Source organism: Cebus imitator, unplaced genomic scaffold, assembly GCF_001604975.1.
Source record: "Cebus imitator isolate Cc_AM_T3 unplaced genomic scaffold, Cebus_imitator-1.0 Scaffold0, whole genome shotgun sequence".
Lineage (NCBI taxonomy): Eukaryota > Metazoa > Chordata > Mammalia > Primates > Cebidae > Cebus > Cebus imitator.
The window spans coordinates 7,201,671-7,221,667 of NW_016107315.1; the positions used below are offsets into that span (position 1 = coordinate 7,201,671).

The 19,997-nt window shown below is 50.7% G+C and overlaps 2 protein-coding genes and 1 pseudogene across 7 annotated transcripts in view; 1 reads left to right on the forward strand and 2 right to left on the reverse strand.

Moving 5' to 3' along the window:
* SETD2 (SET domain containing 2, histone lysine methyltransferase) overlaps window positions 1–8,287 on the forward strand; it is a 156,759-nt gene extending 148,472 nt beyond the window's left edge. Inside the window, exons 18-20 of the mRNA XM_037736750.1 lie at window positions 4,605–4,685; window positions 6,995–7,096; window positions 7,464–8,287. Coding sequence (XP_037592678.1) covers window positions 4,605–4,685; window positions 6,995–7,096; window positions 7,464–7,625 — 345 coding nt within the window. The 3' untranslated portion in view covers window positions 7,626–8,287. The remainder of the gene's footprint in view (window positions 1–4,604; window positions 4,686–6,994; window positions 7,097–7,463) is intronic.
* A 3,002-nt stretch (window positions 8,288–11,289) lies between these two features.
* On the reverse strand, window positions 11,290–13,413 carry LOC119470337 (annotated as a pseudogene).
* Window positions 13,414–14,067: 654 nt separating this feature from the next.
* Window positions 14,068–19,997, reverse strand: part of NBEAL2 (neurobeachin like 2) — a 30,272-nt gene continuing 24,342 nt past the window's right edge. For 4 of the 6 annotated variants that reach the window (XM_017519775.2, XM_017519649.2, XM_017519839.2 and 1 more), the window contains 19 exons: window positions 19,827–19,987; window positions 19,410–19,726; window positions 19,213–19,308; window positions 18,735–18,859; window positions 18,510–18,650; window positions 18,214–18,344; window positions 17,986–18,095; window positions 17,771–17,888; window positions 17,572–17,669; window positions 17,385–17,501; window positions 16,684–16,773; window positions 16,488–16,597; window positions 16,143–16,315; window positions 15,933–16,027; window positions 15,598–15,714; window positions 15,341–15,499; window positions 15,114–15,262; window positions 14,647–14,782; window positions 14,068–14,550 (listed from right to left, as the gene is read on the reverse strand). In XM_017519775.2, the coding sequence (XP_017375264.1) occupies window positions 14,449–14,550; window positions 14,647–14,782; window positions 15,114–15,262; window positions 15,341–15,499; window positions 15,598–15,714; window positions 15,933–16,027; window positions 16,143–16,315; window positions 16,488–16,597; window positions 16,684–16,773; window positions 17,385–17,501; window positions 17,572–17,669; window positions 17,771–17,888; window positions 17,986–18,095; window positions 18,214–18,344; window positions 18,510–18,650; window positions 18,735–18,859; window positions 19,213–19,308; window positions 19,410–19,726; window positions 19,827–19,987 (2,545 nt within the window). In that variant the 3' untranslated portion in view covers window positions 14,068–14,448. The other 2 variants (XR_005196466.1, XM_037730276.1) reach the window with 2 other exon arrangements.

Below are 19,997 nucleotides of genomic sequence, written 5' to 3' on the forward strand. Positions count from 1 at the left end.
GCCTCAGCCTCCCAATTAGCTAGGATTACAAGTGTGCACCGGCAGGCCCAGCTAATTTTTTGTATTTTTAATAGAGATGGGGTTTTGCTTTTTTGGCCAGGCTGGTCTCAAACTCCTGGGCTTAAGTGATCTGCTCACCTCAGCCTTCCAAAGTGCTGGAATTACAAGCCTGAGTCACCACATCCAGCCTATGTAAAATTTTTTAAATAAATAATGTTGAAAATGTCCTGTCTTGAGAGAGGGACATAGACATCCAGATTCATGAAGCCTAAAGGATCCCAAGTAAAATCAATCAAAAGAAGAATACTTTGGGACACATTATAATTGTTGCTCTGTATCCATAGGGGATTGATTTTAAGACACCCCACCATAGATGCCAAAGTCTGAGGATGCTCAAGTCCCTTATAGAAAAGGGTATAGTGTTTGTATATAATCTATGTACATTCTCCCATATGCTGTAAATCATCTCTGTGTTGTATATAATACCTAATACAATATAAATACTAGGTAAATAGTAGTTATACTGTATTGGGGTTTTTTTGTATTTGTTTTTATTTTTATTATTTTAATATTTTCTATCTTTGGTTGACCTACGGATGCAGAACACCAGCTGTACTAAGTTTTTATTATTTTCAAGGATCTTAACCTTTTAAAAATTGACATATATAGGTTCATGTGCTGCAGAGCTTAGGTTGAATTGTGTGTATAGTATGGCTTAGCTTCTTCTGCTTCTGGATTCCTGCTGCCACAAAAGATGTTCCTCACTGGATGATCTATGTTTTACGTTCTAAACAGTATGTAATTAAATACAGGGAGAGAAAAGCACTAGCTAGGTATATCCTGCTCTCCCATTGTCAGGACTCATTTCTGAAACTCAAGCCATACCTTGGTTCCGAGTCATATGGCTTTGTGACATAGTCATGTCAATATTTATAATAAAGGATGATTCTGTTGTGTTACACAGTCTGTTTATGGTTACCAAAACTGCCTAATAAGGTTATTGCCAACTAATCCAGAAGGGCTCGAGCCTCACCTTGGGTAATATAAACGTACTCAGGGTTGCCTTGTCATAGTCAGAACAGATTCCCTAGGAATCCAGATGTGCCACAGATGAAGGCTGACAGCAGGGTCAGCATCTAAAGACAGTAACTCTGGCTTTCTGCCAGGTTCTTTGCCTGCTCATTTCATTGTGTACTCTTATCTGTCCACTGCCTCACATAGATTTCCACCAGAATCTTAATTGACTGATAACTCTGTGTAAACCAATGTAGAGAAAAGGCAAATTGATTATTGCTTATTGATGAGGATCTGGGAGCACTTTGCCCCCACCCTGTTCTCTGGTGGTTTCCTTAAAAGTACTTTTTTCCTTTTTGGAGACAGCATTTCACTCTGTTGTCCATGCTGGAGTGCAGTAGCATGATCACAACTCACTGCAGCCTCAACCTCCTAGGCTCAAGCAGTTCTCCAACTTCAGTCTCCCAAGTAACTGGGACCACAGGCATGCGCTACCATGCCCAGCTAATTTTTAAAATTTTTGTATAGAGACAAGAGTCTCACTCTGTCTCCCACACTGGTCTCGAATTCCTGGGTTCAAGGGATCTTCCCATCTTGGCCTCCCAAAGTGCTGGGATTACAGGCATGAGTCACTGTGCCCCACCTGCTAAATTTTTAAAAGGAACTTTTTTGGAGTAAGGGGTCCTAAGATTGTTCATGTCAATAACAAATGCTATCCTCAACTCTGACTGTGGTTACTTTGCCTGGCATTGGATTTGAGTAAATGTTAGCCAGTTTCTGAAATTATTTCCCATGCCATTTGCCAGTCACAGACCATGAAGAAACGGATTCATGAATTTCAGTACTCTCATGTGTTATCTCATTTTGGTTCATGATTTCCGTGATCCAAGTCTGGGGACCCCTCATTTTATCATTTCCTTTCTCGATCCCAATTGCTCAGCACTCAGGAGGACCAAGAGAGCTCCTAGACTGAGTTCAGTGGATTGTATTCTATAACTGTGTTTTTAAAGCCCACCCCCACCTGCCAACTTCACGAAGTCAGGGATTAAATTTTTTTTTTTTTTTTTTTTTTTTTGGAGACATAGTTTCACTCTGTTGCCCAGGCTGGAGTATAGTAGCACGATCTCGGCTCACTGTAACCTCCACCTCCTAGGTTCAAGGGATCCTCCTGCCTCAGCCTCCCTATACCCCCGCTATAGGCATGCACCACTATGCATGGCTAATTTTTGTATTTTTAGTAGAGATGGTATTTTGTCATGTTAGCCAGGCTGGTCTCGAACTCCTGACAGGTGATCCACCCGCCTCAGCCTCCCAAAGTGCTGGGATTATAGGTGTGAGCCACTGCGCTTGGCCGAAATTATAAATCTATTAAAAATGCTTTGGGTTCATTTAGCTTTGTGAATGCATCCCAAGTGAAACAGGACATTTCTATTTACATACACCCTAATTGAGAGCCTGGCCTCTTCCATAGGACCCAGGTCTTTGAGGTAGGTGTCAGACCTGAAGGGGCCTTCTGTACTAATTTCTGTTGTTACTCACTTTTGAGAGCTACAAGACAATAGCTGGGGATGTGTTGCAGTTTTCTTGACTTTGAATAATTTTTTTTTTTTTTTTTTTTTTTGAGATGGAGTTTCACTCTTGTTACCCAGGCTGGAGTGCAATGGCACGATCTCGGCTCTCCACAACCTCCGCCTCCTGGGTTCAGGCAATTCTCGTGCCTCAACGTCCTGAGTAACTGAGATTACAGGCACGCGCCACCATGCCCAGCTAATGTTTTGTATTTTTAGTAGAGACGGGGTTTCACCATGTTGACCAGGATGTTCTCGATCTCTTGACCTCGTGATCCACCCGCCTCGGCCCCCCAAAGTGCTGGGATTACAGGCTTGAGCCACCGCGCCCAGCCAACTTACTCAAATAATTCTTGATCCCCTGCTACCTGAGGTCTTATTGTGGAGCATACTCGCACCCTCTGCAACTGGAAAAAGTAAATCACAAAACCCCAAAACAAAACATTTGAAAATAGACGTAACTGGCCGGGTGCGGTGGCTCACACCTGTAATCCCAACACTTTGGGAGGCCAAGGCGGGCAGATAATGAGGTCAGGAGTTTGAGACCAGCCTGGCCAACACGGTGAAACCCTGTTGGGCTGAGGCAGGAGAATCTTTTAAACACAGGATGCAGAGGTTACAGTGACCCAAGACCCTGCCATTGCACTCTAGTCTGGGCAGCAGAGCGAGACTCCATCTCAAAAAAAGAAAACAAAAGTTGAATAATTAAAAAACCAAATGTGAGCATTTGGTATAAAAAAAAATCAGAAGCCATCAAAAAAAAAAAAAAAAAAAAAAGAAAGTAACTTATTAGTATTATTTTTGCTTACTTCTGTTTTCTTAAAAAATAAATTGGATCTTTATGTTCTTTTTACTCTACCCCCAATCTTCCCATACAGCTACATGAAGAAATTGGAAAAATGGAAAATACGTAAAGCTTTTATGACACAGCAGAGAAAGCTGATTTGTAACAGCGTAAAGCCAAGGAAGTGCCACCTTTCTCTGGAGCTAGTCCAGCTGCTTTAGCACCAGAGACTTCATATTGTTTATGGAAATGGAGGAATCAGAACCAGGAGATGGGTGGGGAGTAGGAAAATTATTCTGCCCTGTGCCTCTAACAAAAAAGCTTGAAGTACCTATAATATCAACTCCAGCTTATAGATCCATCATGAAGTAACTTATATTTGGAGGGGAATGCTCATAATTATTATTTTCCATGGAAAGCACATTTACTGGGAAGGGGCCTGATGGCTAGTGGTGGGCAAAGGTTATAGGGAGATGGCCTGCATGACAGGTGCTCTAAAAGCCAGAGCTTCCAACTCACCACCTCCTGGTGCAGTACCTGGTCAGAGGAAACTTGACAGCCTCCCTCTAGCAGTCGTAGAAGGAATGTTCCTGGGTTTGTCATTTTCTTACCAGCCGGGGACACAGAGTATCTTCTGTATCATCATCTACTTACCTGTTCACTGAGTTTGATGACCCTCATCGCCTCCCCACTAATATCATGATGCTTCCTTACTCTTTCTGTTCCTAAACTGAAGGTACCAACCTCCAAGGAGCCTCTCCTGCAGGCTGAGACTGTCTTCTACAGTCTAGCCAATTCCACCTTTGGAGGAAAGGTGAGAATATTCAAAAGTCTTCAGAACAGAGCATTTTGCCTCTGTCTTGTAATTCTAGAATGTCAGAAGTAGAAGAAATGGAACTTGTTTTGTGCAGGCCTCACTCGATAGTTCAGGGAGCTGAACCCAGAACAGGGACTTGAGTTACTCTGAAATATGTGGCTACAACAAAGTTGTAGCTTTGACTTAGGGTAGAGAATTGGAACTTAGCTTATGAGTAGGAGAGCCAAACCATATAACAGGATTTGAAATATAATAGCCAAGTTGACTTAAGGCCATGTATCTGAGTCAGGGCCTCTAAATGGATTCTAATACCAAGAATCAGGTATCCCCATCAGGGGACAGAAAGGAGGGTTCTGGACAGTAGGGCATCACTAAACTGACTTCTCATGCTAGCACTCTGTGTTTTCTCTTTCATTTTTAGACCTCGAAAAAGCCCAAGACAGCGGAAGCAGACACCTCCAGCGAACTAGCAAAGAAAAGCAAAGAAGTATTCAGAAAAGAGGTAAGGTTTGGTGGATGTAAGCACCAAGCTCTCAGGCTTAAATCTGAACTCTTTCTTTTCTTGTCCTAAGGATGTAGAATATCTCCCTTGCCCTATGATAGGAACACAAGGTGTTCCTTGTGTGTCTTGCAGAAGTGCTGCTTTTCCCACTGAGAACTCCTCAGCCATCTTTTCTTGGCTTGACAGGAGCCCCTCTCAGACCACATTTGCTTGTTTGACTGTGGGCCTTCTATAGCATCTATGGCAAAAGAAAGCTGTATGTAGTGGTAGGCTGCCTTGTCTTCAGATATTCATCTTGCTTCTGTGATTTGACTTAGTTGTTATATGAATGACTCATTGGTGAAAGAGGTATGGCCTTTTTCAACTGGTTAAGCACTTTAATACCCATTGACTCATTTTGTCCCTACAACAGCCCTTGAGGTGGGCAAGACAGGGATTGCCGTTCCACTTATCCAGGTGAAAGAACTCTTAAGGTTCAGAGAAGTAAAGTTCTAGACAAAGGATTTGAACTCAGGCCTTCTGGCTCAAAGTCCACTTCTCTTTCTGTAATATCTCATTTGGTAGCTGCCTAATTCTCCAGGGATTGGGAGAATGCAGCTCCTTTTTATGCTACCAGAAGTTTGTCTTTCCAGCCATTAAGACACTAAACTTGTCTACCTCATAGCATGTTAGATTCTAAACTCCAATCTTCATTCAGTGAAGGGGCTTCTAGTGTTTTGGGAGAAACAGACCTGTAAATAAATAATGGCAGCTGTGTGAACAGTATGCCACATTAGGGCTGGGAGCCACAGTCTGGGGTGTCAGGAAAGGCTCTTGAATCCAGGGTAGGAATTGGCCAGATGGATCAGCAGGGGCCTCAACTTATATCAATAGAATGTACCAGAGGCAAGAGAGAGCTTACAGGAAGTTGTAAGTGGCCTGATGGGCTATACCACAAGGTGTGGGAGGGCTGTTGAAAATGAAGTCAAGCTGGGCGTGGTGGCTCACGCCTATAATCCCAGCGCTTTGGGAGGCCAAGGCGGGTGAATCACAAGGTCAGGAGTTCAAGACCAGCCTGGCCAAGATGGTGAAACCCTGGCTCTATTAAAAATACAAAAAATTAGCCAGGCGTGGTGGCAGCCACCTGTAATCCCAGCTACTTGGAAGGCTGAGGCAGAGAACTGCTTGCTTGAACTCAGGAGGCAGAAGTTGCAGTGAGCCGAGATCAAGCCACTGCACTCCAGCCTGGGTGACAGAGGAAGACTCCAAAAAAAAAAAAAAAAAAAAATGAGGTCAAATGGTATTGTGCTTCATCATGTAGGAGCTATGTGTCTGTGGGTTATAGGGAACTATTACAGGATTTTAAGCAGTGGGTAATGAAATCCCTATCTGTGTTAGAGGGAACAGATTAAAGGAAGAGAGTACGGAGGCCAGGAGACCACAGAGAACCTTGAGTAAAAGGCTTATCCAGGGATAAAATTTAGTTTCTTATGATCCCTTTGTGAACATATTGGTATTTAAGCTCATTCAACCAGCAGCTGTTTATTGAGTGCCTATCTTGTGATATAGCCTTGTTCTTTGAACATCTGAAGGCTTACTGAATTTTAGTGATGGATAGACCCTGTTCAAAGTGTTCTCTGATGAAATGGCTATGACTGGCCTCTTTATTCCTTTTTGTCCCCTGTGATCTTAGCACCACAAATACCTCCAAGAGTCCTATTCCTAGAGTATTTGGGAGTACCTGGGTAGGACAGACCATACTTAGCCCAGGGAGGACATTGTAAGTGGTGGAATGAAAAGGATCCTTCCCAGGTTTTCCTTTGCTGGTTGTCATATCATGCTTCCATCTGCTTCACATGGCTGTGGTATGACCACTTAAAGAATGTAAGTACCCTTCAATGATAAAACTTCTGTGGTTCCTGGGTTGCTAAGCCTCATAGTAGCTCTGGAATACCTGCCGTGCTTTGCCTTGCCTCCAGGGCTCAGAGAACCCAGCTACTGTCTTTATGCCAAGGACACAAAATTCATTGGCTGAAACTTGGGGCTGCTGAAGGACTCAGCATTGAAGTCCTGCTGTTGAGTTCCTCCAGCTCCTTTAAGGCTTGCTTAGTCCATCCACGGAAGCTCTTTTCCTCTCAGGCTGAGCCTGTATCCTTTTCTCAGATCTTACTGGCTAACTAGTATTCCACTGTCCAAACCAGTAAACCTGAGGGAAGAAAAGGAGAAGAGTTGGCTGGCTTTACTCACTCTCTTTTCTAGTTATTTCCTCAGTACAACTCCTCGCCCTCTCTGGACTGTTGAGCAATGTGTTCTCTTTTCTCTGCCTGCAGATGTCCCAGTTCATCGTCCAGTGCCTGAACCCTTACCGGAAACCTGACTGCAAAGTGGGAAGAATTACCACAACTGAAGACTTTAAACATCTGGCTCGCAAGGTACTCCCCGTGCTTTTAGTGGTCTGCCAGCAACATTCTGGGCAAACTGTGTACCTTCTAAGAAGCCCTTTTCATCATAGAAAGTATTTTTTTTTTTCTTGTCAGATGTCAGGGCTGGGGACCCAGGAACAGGGAGGGATGTGTACCTTACATGAGAGGAATAGTTTTTTAAGAAACTTTCAGAGCTGAGCTTGTCCTTTCTGGTGATCCTAGCACCAGCCTGCCCCAACATCAACCCCCTTAGGAACTTCCAGTCTTGGTGAGAAGGGCCCTGAAGCAGCAGGCTGGATAACCACCCCTGGCCTCCCCATCAAATCATTTCTGCTCTGATCGGTGGCTGTGTTCTCTCTTCCTGTGCCCTGGACAGCTGACTCATGGTGTTATGAATAAGGAGCTGAAGTACTGTAAGAATCCTGAGGACCTGGAATGCAATGAGAATGTGAAACACAAAACCAAGGAGTACATTAAGAAGTACATGCAGAAGTTTGGGGCTGTTTACAAACCCAAAGAGGACACTGAATTAGAGTGACTATTGGGCCAGGGCGGGAGGATGGGTGGTCAGGTAAGACAGACTCTAGGGAGAGGAAGTCCTGTGGGCCTTTCTGCCCCACCCCTGTCAGCATTGTGCTACTGATGACACATCACCCTGGGAAATTCAACCGTGCAGATGTCAACCGAAGGCCACAAAAATGAACTCCATATACAAGTGATTTCCTAGTTGTGAGCTGTTGGCATGTTATTAGAAGCCATCAGAGGTGTAAGGGCTTAGAAAAGACCCTGGCCAGACCTGACTCCACTCTTAAACCTGGGTCTCCTCCTTGGCGGTGCTGTCAGCGCACAGACCCATGCGCATCCCCACCCACAACCCTTTACCCTGATGATCTGTATTATATTTTAATGTATATGTGAATATATTGAAAATAATTTGTTTTTTTCTGGTTTTTGTTTGGTTTTCGTTTTGCTTTTAGCCTCTACATGCTAGGATCACAGGAAGACTTTGTAAGGACAGTTTAAGTTCTCCTACAAGGTTTAATTTGTTATCATGTAAATATTCCAAAGCAGGCTGCCTTGTGGTTTCGGCCAGCCTTGTGCTATGTTGATAAGATTGATTTACTGCTTAAAATCACTTTACTTTATCCAATTTTTACTGAACTTTTTATGTAAAAAAATAAAATCAATTAAAGAACTTGGCATGTGTGTTCCCTAAAAGTTAATCGAGCATATTTGTGTGTAATGACATCACTGGAGAATGGAGAGATCATGGCCTTAGGTGTGTGAAGTCCAAGGTTAAACCCTGTGATTGGATTTTATTACAGGATTTGTTCATTCCCCATAGATCCTACTATGACTGAGACAGACATTTGCAAGGTGACTGACACTTGTAGGCTTGGGATCCTATGGCTGTGCTCAGGCATTGGGTCAATTTGCACATGCATTCCAGAGCAAAAGAAGTAGAATCTAGGGCCTCTTTGGCACTAGACTTCTTTATTTTGGTTAATAGATCAGTCAAGAGAAAGGCAAATTTGTCTTCTCCCTTGATACTTTGTCCTGCCTGGAGAGAAGCATTGAATCTTTTCCCTCCATGGACTTGATTTTTCTGAGCCCACTGGAATACTTTTTTTTTTTTGGAGATAGGATCTCACTCTGTTGCCCAGGCTGGAGTGCAGTGGTGCAATCATCTGCATCCCTGAACTCCTGGGCTCAAGCGAGCCTCTTGCCTCAGCCTCTGGAGTAGCTGGGACTACTAGGTAATATGGTTTAAATTTTTTTGTAGAAGACACAGAGTCTTGCTATGTTACCCAGGATGGTCTTGACTTCCTGGCCTCAAGCAGTCCTTTTGCTTTAGCCTACCAAAGTGTTGGACACCTAGTTTGAAATGCTCATATGATGTTTTCCCCAGCTTTGCAATGTGCCCTCTAACACTGGGCTTGGACACTAGAGGACAGGAAAGGACCCCTACAAAAGAGGTACAGTGCACATTTATGTTATGATGGTAGTGAACATTTCCGGGATGGCAGGGCTTGGTGGGAGACCTCTCCCTCACTTGTTGGATTAGTTATCTAGGCAGCGAGGAAGGCTGAGGGCTTCAGGCCAGACTGGGGCCCACTTTTGCAAAGAGGTTGGTCCCACCTGTTTCTCACCATGGTTATTCTGCCTGCTGCAGCAGTGTTCTGGTGGAGGAGGTGAGGTCAGGTTGTGGCCTGCCAAATCTTTTGCAGGGTGAGTAGCAATTAGAGCACTCACTGCCCACTAGGCACTGTGCTGTGCACTTAGAGCTCAGGTTGTGCTCACAGTCCTGAGGCACAGGAATCGGCACTAGGATGAGGAAACTAAGTGTCAGAGGGGTTCAGTAACTCTTCTAATATCCTAGTAGTAAGGGAATTGTTAAAAGAAGGGCGAAATTCCTATTTTAAACTTAGACATGCTATTTAGCAAATATCCAGAATTGTTTCTCATACTGCAGCCTTCAAAACTATTTAAAGCATATTATTATTTTTTCTGAGATGGAGTTTCACTCTTGCCCCTGCACTGGAGTGCAGTGGCGTGATCTCGGCTCACTGCAACCTCTGCCTCCCCGGTTCAAGCAATTCTCCTTCCTCAGCCTCCCGAGTAGCTGGGACTACAGGCATACACCACCACGCCTGGCTAATTTTGTATTTTTAGTAGAGACAGGGTTTCACCATGTTGGTCAGGCTGGTCTTGAACTCCTGACCTCAGGTGATCCACTCACCTCGGCCTCCCAAAGTGTTGGGACTACAGGCATAAGCCACCACGCCCAGCCTAAAGCACATTATTATATCACATGCACAGATCATAATTTGCTCAACCCTCTCAACATCTTAGAGTTATGTCTATTACAGATAATATTTTAGTTAATGTGTTTCAGCTTGTCGAAAGGGGGCATTTCTCTTTTCAACGGGTTGCAGTGCAGGGGTGCAGCCATATGTGCTGCTGCTCGCAAATCCAATGCATGGTTTTGACCCAAGGCTCTAGGTTATGATGTCTCCAGCAACTGGTGCATATCTTCCCTGCTCTCTTTCCTGATCCTTCAGGGTTACTGCTCTAAGGTCATCTGAGGAGGAAGGTGGCTACAAACTTCCTGCTTTTCCTTCGTTTAAGGGAAAGATTTACAGTGTTAAGCAAGCCTCATCAACTACTTCTGAAGGTAGCAATATCAGCAGTCTGATGAGCTTGGCACTCACAGAGTAGCCAATCCCAGCTGCATCTCATTTCAGCAAAGGTACAGGATCTACCTTGGGCCCCACTAGATCATGACTGGAACCCGTGTCTTCAGAGTGAGTTTGGACGGCTGTGCCTCTGAAGCCGCCTTATGCTGGGAGCTGCCAGGATAGTAGCCATTGTCCCTTCCTAGGCAGGGCTTGTCTTTTATAGCACCTTCAAAAGTCACTTACTGTGCCATCCTACCTGCCTCTCCCTTTGGGGTGGGTATATGCATGGAGTACAGGTAACTTGGCTGCACCTGCCCTGTCCTGAGCTGCTTAGGACACCCACCTTGCCTTGGTGTGTGTAGAAACCACATGAGCAGATGTGGAAGCACATTTGGAACTCCTTGTAAGGCAAGCCTTTTCTTTTTTCTCATTTAGAGGTGAGCTGAGGCCCTTGGTCCAGGATCAGCCTGCTTCTTTCCTCCTGTTTAGAGGAATAGGCCTCTAGCCTCCCCTTGATGGTGCTCACAGAACAAGTCAGGAAAATGAAGTCAAACCCAGGGTCCCTCAGCACCAACCTGGGAGTCTTAGATGTGGGGGAAACTACTATATGTTTCACTTAAACTTACTGTTCTCTAGCTAAGGAAGCTGATAAAATAGCCAAGGTAAAATAATCAGCAAGGTAAAATACCTTCCAAACATGGTACAGCCAGCAAATGGCAGACTCAGGATATGAACTCTGATCTGTGCCTCCAGAGCCCATACATCTTCTATAGGAGCACACTGCCTGCCATCCCAGGTGCTGCTTGGAGAGGGCCCTCCCACAGCCTAGGGACCCCTGGACCTTTTCTGGGCCCCTGCCTCATAGCCACCCACACAACTGTCTCATAGGCCCAAGAAGCCAGATAGAGCCAAATCACCTTTAATACGGGATACAAAAGTAGCAAATCCAGCTGAGGCTTAATAAGGGGAAGTGGAGTAGGGATCCAAAGGGTAGGACCACTCCTCACTGCCCACTCCCCACTCCTCCCTGCCCTCTTCTGGAGGGGATGGGTGGGTGAGGGGAAGTGAATGGTGGCTGGATTTTCGGTGTTCTTCCCCAGAACAGAGCAGGCTGAGCCCAGCAATCCCAGGAAGCCCACGAAGGGGAAGGTATATGAGACAGAGGTAGGGGAGCACCAGGGTAGGCTACGGGGGCAGCAGTCACACCACAGAGCAGCCCTCAGCTGGGGGGCCCAGGACCTGGACCACATCTTCACAGTCGTTGGCAACCAGGGGATTCTGTAGCACCTTGAGGGTGGCACCACTGCCTTCTTGGATAGCCCAGTCCCTCAGCAGTGTAGGCTTGCACCTGGCCCTGGGCCGTGGTCTCTACAGCCTCAGCCCAGTAGCCCAGATGGCCTGCCAGTCCCCACCAGCCCTTGTCAGGTTCATCTGACACTCCTCAGCCGCTCCACTTTATCCTGGTGCCACCGAGGAAGATGATGGTAAAGTCGACAGCCAAGCTCAGGATGTGGTCCTTGGGCAGGAGATATGAGGATCACACATGGGCTAGGTGGTGAGGCATTTCTACTACGAAGGACTGGGAAGGGGGCTCACCCTGGCTGGAGGCACAGGGCTCCAGACTGCTAGGAGAGTCCAGGAAGACACTGCTATCCCCATGCATCTGGTCATTGTTGAGCCCTCCCAGCTCTGCAGTTAAAGCTTTGGCCAGCTGATGTCTTTGCTTATGTGAGTGCCAGCTGTGGGGAACAAGGGATCTGCCAACCTACTCCCGCCTTCAAGACGGAATTGGCTGGAGTCCAGAAAGGGAAGGGGGTGCCACAGGGCAGTGCCCAGACCACCTACCACTTGAAGGCCATGTAGCCAAGCAGACCGAGGACCACAGTGGCCAGGAGGGTACGGTAGACGGATGATGCTGCCTGAGACCCCTGGAAGCTCCAGGAGGCAAGCGAAGGAGGTATTGGAAGCCAGGGCTCCCCCTCCCCCTACCCATACTCCTTCTCTGTCTCTCCTGCCTCCTCAGGATCTTATCTGTGGAAGAAAAGATAGATCAGGTTAAGAGCAAGGAACCAAGTCTGGGGTCCCTGGGTAGCCTCACCTAAACTTTGTTGTCAAAAAGGTTTGAAGCCAATAGTCCCTGCTATGTAGAGTCAAAAGCTTATAACATGGCATCAGGAACTGTCTGGCCTATTTTTCCATCCTCATCTATAGCTATCCCTTTGCTTACCACTCTGGTCACCTTGTCCTTCCTAGATGCACCCTCTTCTCATAACCTTGCAGATTTCTGCTCTTGCCGATCTCCCTTCTCCATCTGACATACGTATTGACAAGACTCTTCTACTCTGGGAAGCCTTCCTTGATCTCTTCCTTTTTTGGGTCCATTTGCACCTCTGTCTACCATGGCACTAAATCCGATTTTTTATTCAATTATCCAGGGCACAGGAAGAGAGACCATGGCACTGTCTATCATGGCACTTGTGTCCTGTCTCTGCCACCAAGTCTGGACCGTGAGGGCACATTGATTCATGTGGTCCCTACAAGCATTTCCATGCAAAGGAGGTCTTGTAAATTTTTGCAAAATAAAGCTGAACTGGAAAGGAAGTTAAACATTGTTGCTTTCTTCTGCCTGGAAGCAACTTGTTCTGATCTGGTGCAGTCAGGGCACCCGGGGCAGAGACTCCAGAACCTGTGACTGGACTTGGGTGTGACCTATCCACTCTCAGCCCACCCGATACCCATTATCTAGATCAAGGGATGCTTACCCACATAGGCCAGGCCTTTGCTGTGGCTAGAGTTGTTGAAGCATGGCTGTCAGTGGGTTACCCTCCCTGGGACTATTTCTTGGAGAAAAAGTTGGAGACTTTTGGGCAGCGCTGAGGTAGGGGAGCTGGGAGCTGCTTCTCTCAGTCCAGAAAGGGCTGTGTGCAGGAGGAATATGGGAAATTCTCCAGGACTGAGGTTGGTAGTCCCTTAGGGTAGTCCGTCCCCCTTTGCTCACTCCAACCTGATTCGCTCTAGGGCTGGAGCAGTTTCCTCCTGTGTCAGATGGGGTGGAGGTGACAGACCTGGTCCCAGCTCGCCAAAGAGGGTCAAGTACAGCTCAGGATGGAAGACAGGTTGGGGAGTTGGGGTCTCCAACTCTTCCATTCCTTCTCTAGGCAAGCTCTCTCCTCAGTCTAGGTGAGGGGCGTCTCTTCCCCAAACCTCAGGAAGTGGGTCCCAGCAAATTCAGCCCTATAGGATCCAATAAGACTGAGTGGCCCTGTTTCTTGGGTTTCAGGCGCTCTCTGAATTTCTGGATCAACTAGGGGACCTCTGGGCCCACATCCCCATGCTCTTGCTGAACCCACCAAGGTAGCTGATCAGGAAAGGACACTCCTGAGACCACAGCGGCGCCACCGGCCGGCCCAAGAAGTGGGCAGGACAATGAGGGGGAAGAGTCGAGCTAGAGGGGCGTGGCCTCGGGCGGTGTCGCCCTGCCAAGCGAGGGAATGCAGACACTCGTTGGCGTGGGGCGCCTGGCCGGGTTGGGGCGGTGCACGAATGGCGTGTCTGCGACCCGTTGAAGGACTGAGAATGTGGGGAAAGCACGAGCCGGGGAGAGATGTGGGGCAGGGACTACACAGCCAGGGAAACTGAGGTCCTAGTTCAGCGGCGGCCACGCAGAGGGGGCCAGTGGGCCCAGAGAGGGTTACGGGCCAGGGGAACGCCAGCCTGACCAGACTCAGACCGCGACCCTGAGACGGTGGCCACGGCGGGCCGAGACGCCGCGCGCGCACGCACACTCGGAGACGGAGCAGCTACAAAACTAGGCCAGGTTTATTGCCGAGAAAGGAGAACCGGGGCCGCCGTTAGGAATTAAGGCCACAGGCGGCCCTCGTGCTCTGACGAAACGGGGACTTGGAAGCTGGGGAACCCCGCCCCAGAGTGTGCAAAAACTGCCGCTGCGGCCGCAGACGCCAGCGCGGGCTCTTAGCGGGGGCCCCTCAGCCGGCGAGGGGCGGGACTTCCACCCGCCAATCCCTAAGGGAGTGACATCTCCCACCAATCCCTGAGCTGGGCAGGGGTGGGCCCCGCCTACCCCCCCTGGGCGGCCCACCCCGGGGCGTTCCCGCCTTCTGGGCGGAGCCTCCCAGGCCAAGCCCGCTGGGTGCGGGACCCGAGCAGCCGGAAGGGTCGGGCTCAGCGCGCCTCGGTAGGGTTGTATTCCGTCTCTCCCGAGGACACCTGGGAGATGCGCCGGGAGGACCGCCACAGCTTCCGCGCGAACTGGCTACTGCGCACCTGGTGGGCGTAAGGGTTGGGCAGGGTCAACTGGGCCCGCCGCGCCGCGCCCCGCCCCGTTCGAGGGCTCCCACACACTGCCGCCTCTATCCTCACCTCCGAGGGCTGCCCCGCGCCCACCACGATGAGCTTGCCGTCCTCCAGGCCCACTAGCACGTGGCTGCGCTGCTTGGTCACGGCCACGCTGCGGATAGCCACCTTCATGGTCAGGGGAGGCGCGGCCGGGAGCAGTCTGGAAGGGAGAAGGGATACACACCAACTTGCAACTGCAAGGGGGCTTTGCGACCAGCAGATGTCCCTTATCCCATATACCCTCTCTGTCCTCATTTTAAGGATGGCTAAATGAAACTCTGATACACAAAGAAATCTCCTACAACTGTGGCTAATGGGAGGCCCAGGGCAAGATCTCCCCATAGGAGGACGAGGGGACAGGTAACAAACCTTGAAGTATGTACCCACAAACATGTATGGTGTGTGGGTTCCTAGGGGGATCCCCCCTTTATCCTGCCTACACCAGTGACTATCTCCTTCAGGGGCATGAACCTATAAATGGTGGGGCTTACGTGTTTAACTGGAGGATGTGCAGGGCACATTGGGCAGTACCCAGCAACACAAAGTCCTCTGCCACCGTCAGGGCTGTAGGCTGCTCTGACAGGGGCAGTGAAGCCCGCAACTTCCCATTGACCGAATATAGGTGCAAGGAGTAGGTGACCTGGAGGAAGCAGGGAGTGTCAGCAAGGACAGGATCCCAGCTGCCCCTCCGTTGTTGCTGGGTACTCCTTCCCCATACCTGGGCCCCAGGACGTTCCCACGCTGAGCTCTGTACCACAATCTGGCCTTCAGACCCCAGTGCCAGGTAAGAAACAGGTCCAGAGAATGTGGCACCCGGAGGCTGTAATGCTGCCACAAGCTGGCCACGGCGTACAGTATGTATGATCACAGTTCCATCCTGCAGGAAGGCCACTTAGGGTCCTGAGCAGGAGTCTCTGGGCTCCAGGGGGATTGCCCAGCAAACTCACCCTCCCCAGGGCACATGCATACACACACCTCAGATCCAGACACAGCCATGTCAAGTTCAGTGCTGATGGCCACACAGCTCACAGCAGCCCCATGTCCATACAGGACCTGCACAGGCTTTGGTGCCAGCCCTACTGACAGACCACCCTGTGGGAGACCAGGGTTGGCTTAGGACTGGCTCCTGAGGCTCAGGAAACAAAGGCTTTGTCCAAGCCTAGAGAGCTGGAGAGTCGCGGAGCCCCTGACTTGCTCATGGTAGCAAAGGGAAGGGAAAGACAGGAGGGCAGGACTGGAAGGCTGGTGAGGGACGGATGGACCCTAGGTCTGGGCCACAGGGGCCTCGCAGAGCTGCCCACCAGGCACACCTGATGCAGGAGCCGCCACACCATGCATGTGGTGTCCCGGGAGCCTGAGATGAGGTAGATGCCACAGGTGTCCAGTGCAAGGCAGGTTACTACATCTGCATGGGAAGGGGAGGGTACAGGCAGAACAGGAGTCACATCCGCCCTGGGCAGCCTCAGAACCAGCCCCACACCTCCGTGCCTCATTCTTCCCAGCTCCAAAGCTGTTCATACCAAGATGGCGGCTGAGCTGGCTCAACAGCTTGCCACGGGACAGTGCAGTCACTCTCAGGCTGCCATCCCAGTGGCCACCGCTGAATAGCAGCTTTCCATCAGGGGCCACTGCCAGTGCTTGTCCACTCACACCACTGCCTGGTGCCCACGGGCCACTCAGCAGTCGCTGCGTCCTGACCCAGTGAGGGGATGGCAGGTGAGGCCAGGCCGCAAGGAAGAGACCCAGGCCCTCATGGAGCCCGGCCAGACTTTTCCCTTGCAGCTGGCCTACATTCTGATTAGGTAGGGGAATAATTCGGAATGCAGGGAATTTGTAGCCCACCCCACCACAGCCCTCTGTCCTACTTGTGGCTGCCCATGGTGGGGTCTTTGCTGAAGCTGAAGTAGTTGCTTATGTTGCGGTCATAGGGCAACCAGTTGTGGGTGCCCAGCAGCCCATTGGCACTCACGGTCACCTGCGGGCAGGAGGGGGCAGAGGTGGGTTTGGGGCAGAGGCAGAGGGGGAGTGGAGCTGAGTTAGGGCTCTGCACAATGCACTTACCAACAGGTCTGGGGAGCCCTGGGTGATGAAGGAGTGGGGCTGCCGGTGGGGGACCAGGGCTAGCACCAGGGGTACGCCATCACTGATGACCTAAAGGGGCAAGGGCAGGCCTAGCTATGCCTAAGTACTAGCAGATTACATTCTCTGCTCCCTGAAGTATCATCTCTTCCTTTACCCTCAGCCCCCAGGGGTCATGGAGTAGGTGTTACAGACGCAGAGGTCCCTCCAAGAAACAGGCACGAGACTTCAGGAGTGCATCTCAGAAAGTGGGCGAGAAGCTGGGGCAGACCTGGAAGATCCTTCCAGAGTATCACGCTTAGTCTCAACCTTGGCCCTCTCACCCAATTACTCCTTGTCCCCCTAGCCCAAAGGCAGGAAGAGAGGGAAACCTAAAAAAAAGTCAGGCTTGGGGGCAACATTCAACAACAATGTTCCTGTCTAGGAAGGCAAGGGAAGGGGTCCAAGGACAGATCTCCCCAAGGCTTTCAGAGCTTGTTAGGCGAGTCAACACTTTATCCTGGCCCTGATGAAGAAGGCACCCTCCTGCCCCCATACTCTTCCCATGTTTAGCTCATTTTCTAAGGTTCCTTGAAATCATTGACCTTGATTTAGGATTCCCATCTGCACCAAGTGGGTGGTAAGGACAGTGGAGTTAAACCCACTTCACAGAATGTAAAGTTAAGGTCCTGTCTTCCTCTCACCTCTGCGAAGAATGCCTTGAGTTGGTCCAAGTGCTGGAAGATGCTAGGTGAGTTAGTGTCCAGGCGTGCAAGGCGAAGGGCTGCTTCCTCAGCTGAGAGCCGAGTTGGATGTGGCTCCTGTGGATAAGCGGCTGGTGAGTACCATGGCATGAGCATCCCTGGTCACTATCCTTTAAGCTGGCCTTACCTTCAGCAGCTGACAGGGAGTCTGCCCAAAGTTGCTGATAATGCCCTCCAGAGCCTTCCGTTCCCGTTCATCTGTCACATGGTCCAGGTCTACGGCCCCTGGGAAGGCAGGCAGAGCAGTCAGGGCTTCCTGCGTGCCCTCTGCATCCACCCCTCCTGATCATGTCCTGGCCCCGACTGGAGTCCAGTGCTCTGCCCACCCTCATAGGTGCAGTAATAAAAGACATTGAGGGCCTCCTCGGCAGCTGGTCCCCGCTGCTTGTATCCAAAGATGAGGTCGATCCACTTGTGCAGGTGTGCAGACACATACTCCGACTCCTGGGAGTTGGGAAGGGGCAGTTAGTGCAGGGATGGCTGACCCCTCATGGCCTTCAAAGCCCTGGCTGCCCGCCGTTTCCTGTGGTTGCTTCCTCACCAGAGCCTGGCGGTGCTGCTGGATGAAGTCCTCAGGAGAGCTGGCCCATGGGGGCAGCACCACATTGCCCACTTTCTCGTTGGTCAGCTGCAGGCAGCCCAGGTCAAAACCTGGCACAAAGGACTGGGTCAGCTGTCTCCCTGTCAATCCCGACTGCTCCCTGGCTACTCCAGCATCTGCTCTCCATCCCCACACCTGCCCACCCCAGTGCCAGTGCCTCACACCTACCGTTCTGGTTCTCCAAGAAGTCAGGAAAGTAGAAGAACTCTGGGATGAGCTCCTTTACATCGGCGGGGCTCTCCAAGCGTGCCTGCCAGGCTGCCGCCACCGAGTGGAACTGCCGGTCAGAGCAGTCAAAGCTGGGGGTGGGGGGCACAGGGCCAAGGTGAGGTGGGGAGAATGGGGACAGGGAGGGAGACACTGTGGTTACAGAGAAGAGAGCCAGGGGTGGGCCCAGGTTGTGGAGAGGACCAGCCTCCTCCCCTCATCTGCTCCCGGTCTGCCCACCAGCCCCTGGGCCGCACCGGCCACTCTGCAGCTGGACATGCAGGGAGGTGAAGGGCTCCACACGGATGAGGTAGTGCATCACGCCTGCTGCATTGGAGTAGTGGGTGCCATAGTGGAACTTGTCAATGGTGCCCGCTGGGTCCTCAAAGCTTTCATACCTGGAGCCACAGTTGGGCGTGTCAGCAGAAGCCCTCGCCTTGCCTTTCCCTACCCGCTGAGCCCAGCCCTGCCCACATGCTCACTTCTCCCTCACGAGCTGGGCATGCTTGGGGTTCACCACACCGATGGGCTTAGACAGGTCCCGGAAGACGGCTGGGTTGCTGAGGTCCAGGGTTGGGGACACGTAGTCCTGCAGGACCCAGGGGAACTGGCCGCCCACCCGGGCAGGGGCTGCATGAGAACCCTGATGGCCTACCAGCCCACCCTGCCCTGCCTTTACCCTCAAGAAGGTGGGCACAGAGTCTGCCCACAGGTTGGGAGAGCACCACTTAGAGGGGTCACAGGGGAGCAGGACAGACTTCCTGGAACAGAGGCCAGGCGGGGAGGGGAAGGGAGTAAGGCTGGGGACCTCTGGGGGTTGGCAGGGAACAAAGGCCAGGTCTTCATTGGCACACCTACCTAGGACCAAGCTCAGGGCTTGGCCCACTGGCAGGTACCTACACTTGGGGGAACCAAGGACTGACAGGTCAGAGGGGCAGGGGTACAGAGTGGGGCCCTCACCACAGGGTACTGAGACAGGTCATTGTAGGTCCGCCCCGCAATGGTGTTGAGTTGCATCAAATACTCGAAGTTGGATATCTCACGCTGTACCCATTTCTGGGGACAGGGGCAGAAAAGATGTGAGCCATCTGGGCTATCCATCACTGTCCCCCAACTCAGGGTCCCAACTTTGCTTCCCTCACACTCAGGGCTCTCACCTGGGTAAGGCCTGAGGCACGCAGCATCTCCTGGGGGGAGCGGCTGCTTAGGTAGCCTTGAGAGGGGGGCCGCAGGCGCAGGAGCCACGAGTACACCTGGTTCCGTACCTGGGTGTGGGGTGGGATGGGGCTGGGCTGGGGCCTGGATGCCTGGCTAGGAGATGAGGCTGGGGTTGTGCCCACCTTGCATGGGAAGTTGAGGAAGTAGTTGGCCTGATCGATAAAGAAGAGCTCAAGTGCTGAACGGCGCAGGTTGAAACGCCGCAGGTGGACCTCACGCAACTGGGCTAGTGGGCGCCGGAAATCATAGCCGATGCCTGTGGGGAGGAACAGCAGGTACAGGAGTCACTCACCCCAGCCCCTCCCACACCTCAGCCATTCCCTGCCATCCTCCCAACCCACACCAGCAGGACGCACCCTCCTCAGTCTCCATACGCTCAGTGCTGCCATCGTAGAAGTACACATTCTGTGTGGTGATTTCCAGCAGCCCTGGGACCACTGCCACAACTGTCACCAGCTGGCACTCAGCTGACAGCAGCAGCTTCTCACGCTGCTCATCCAGTTCTGCTGCCTCCATCCTAAAGACCA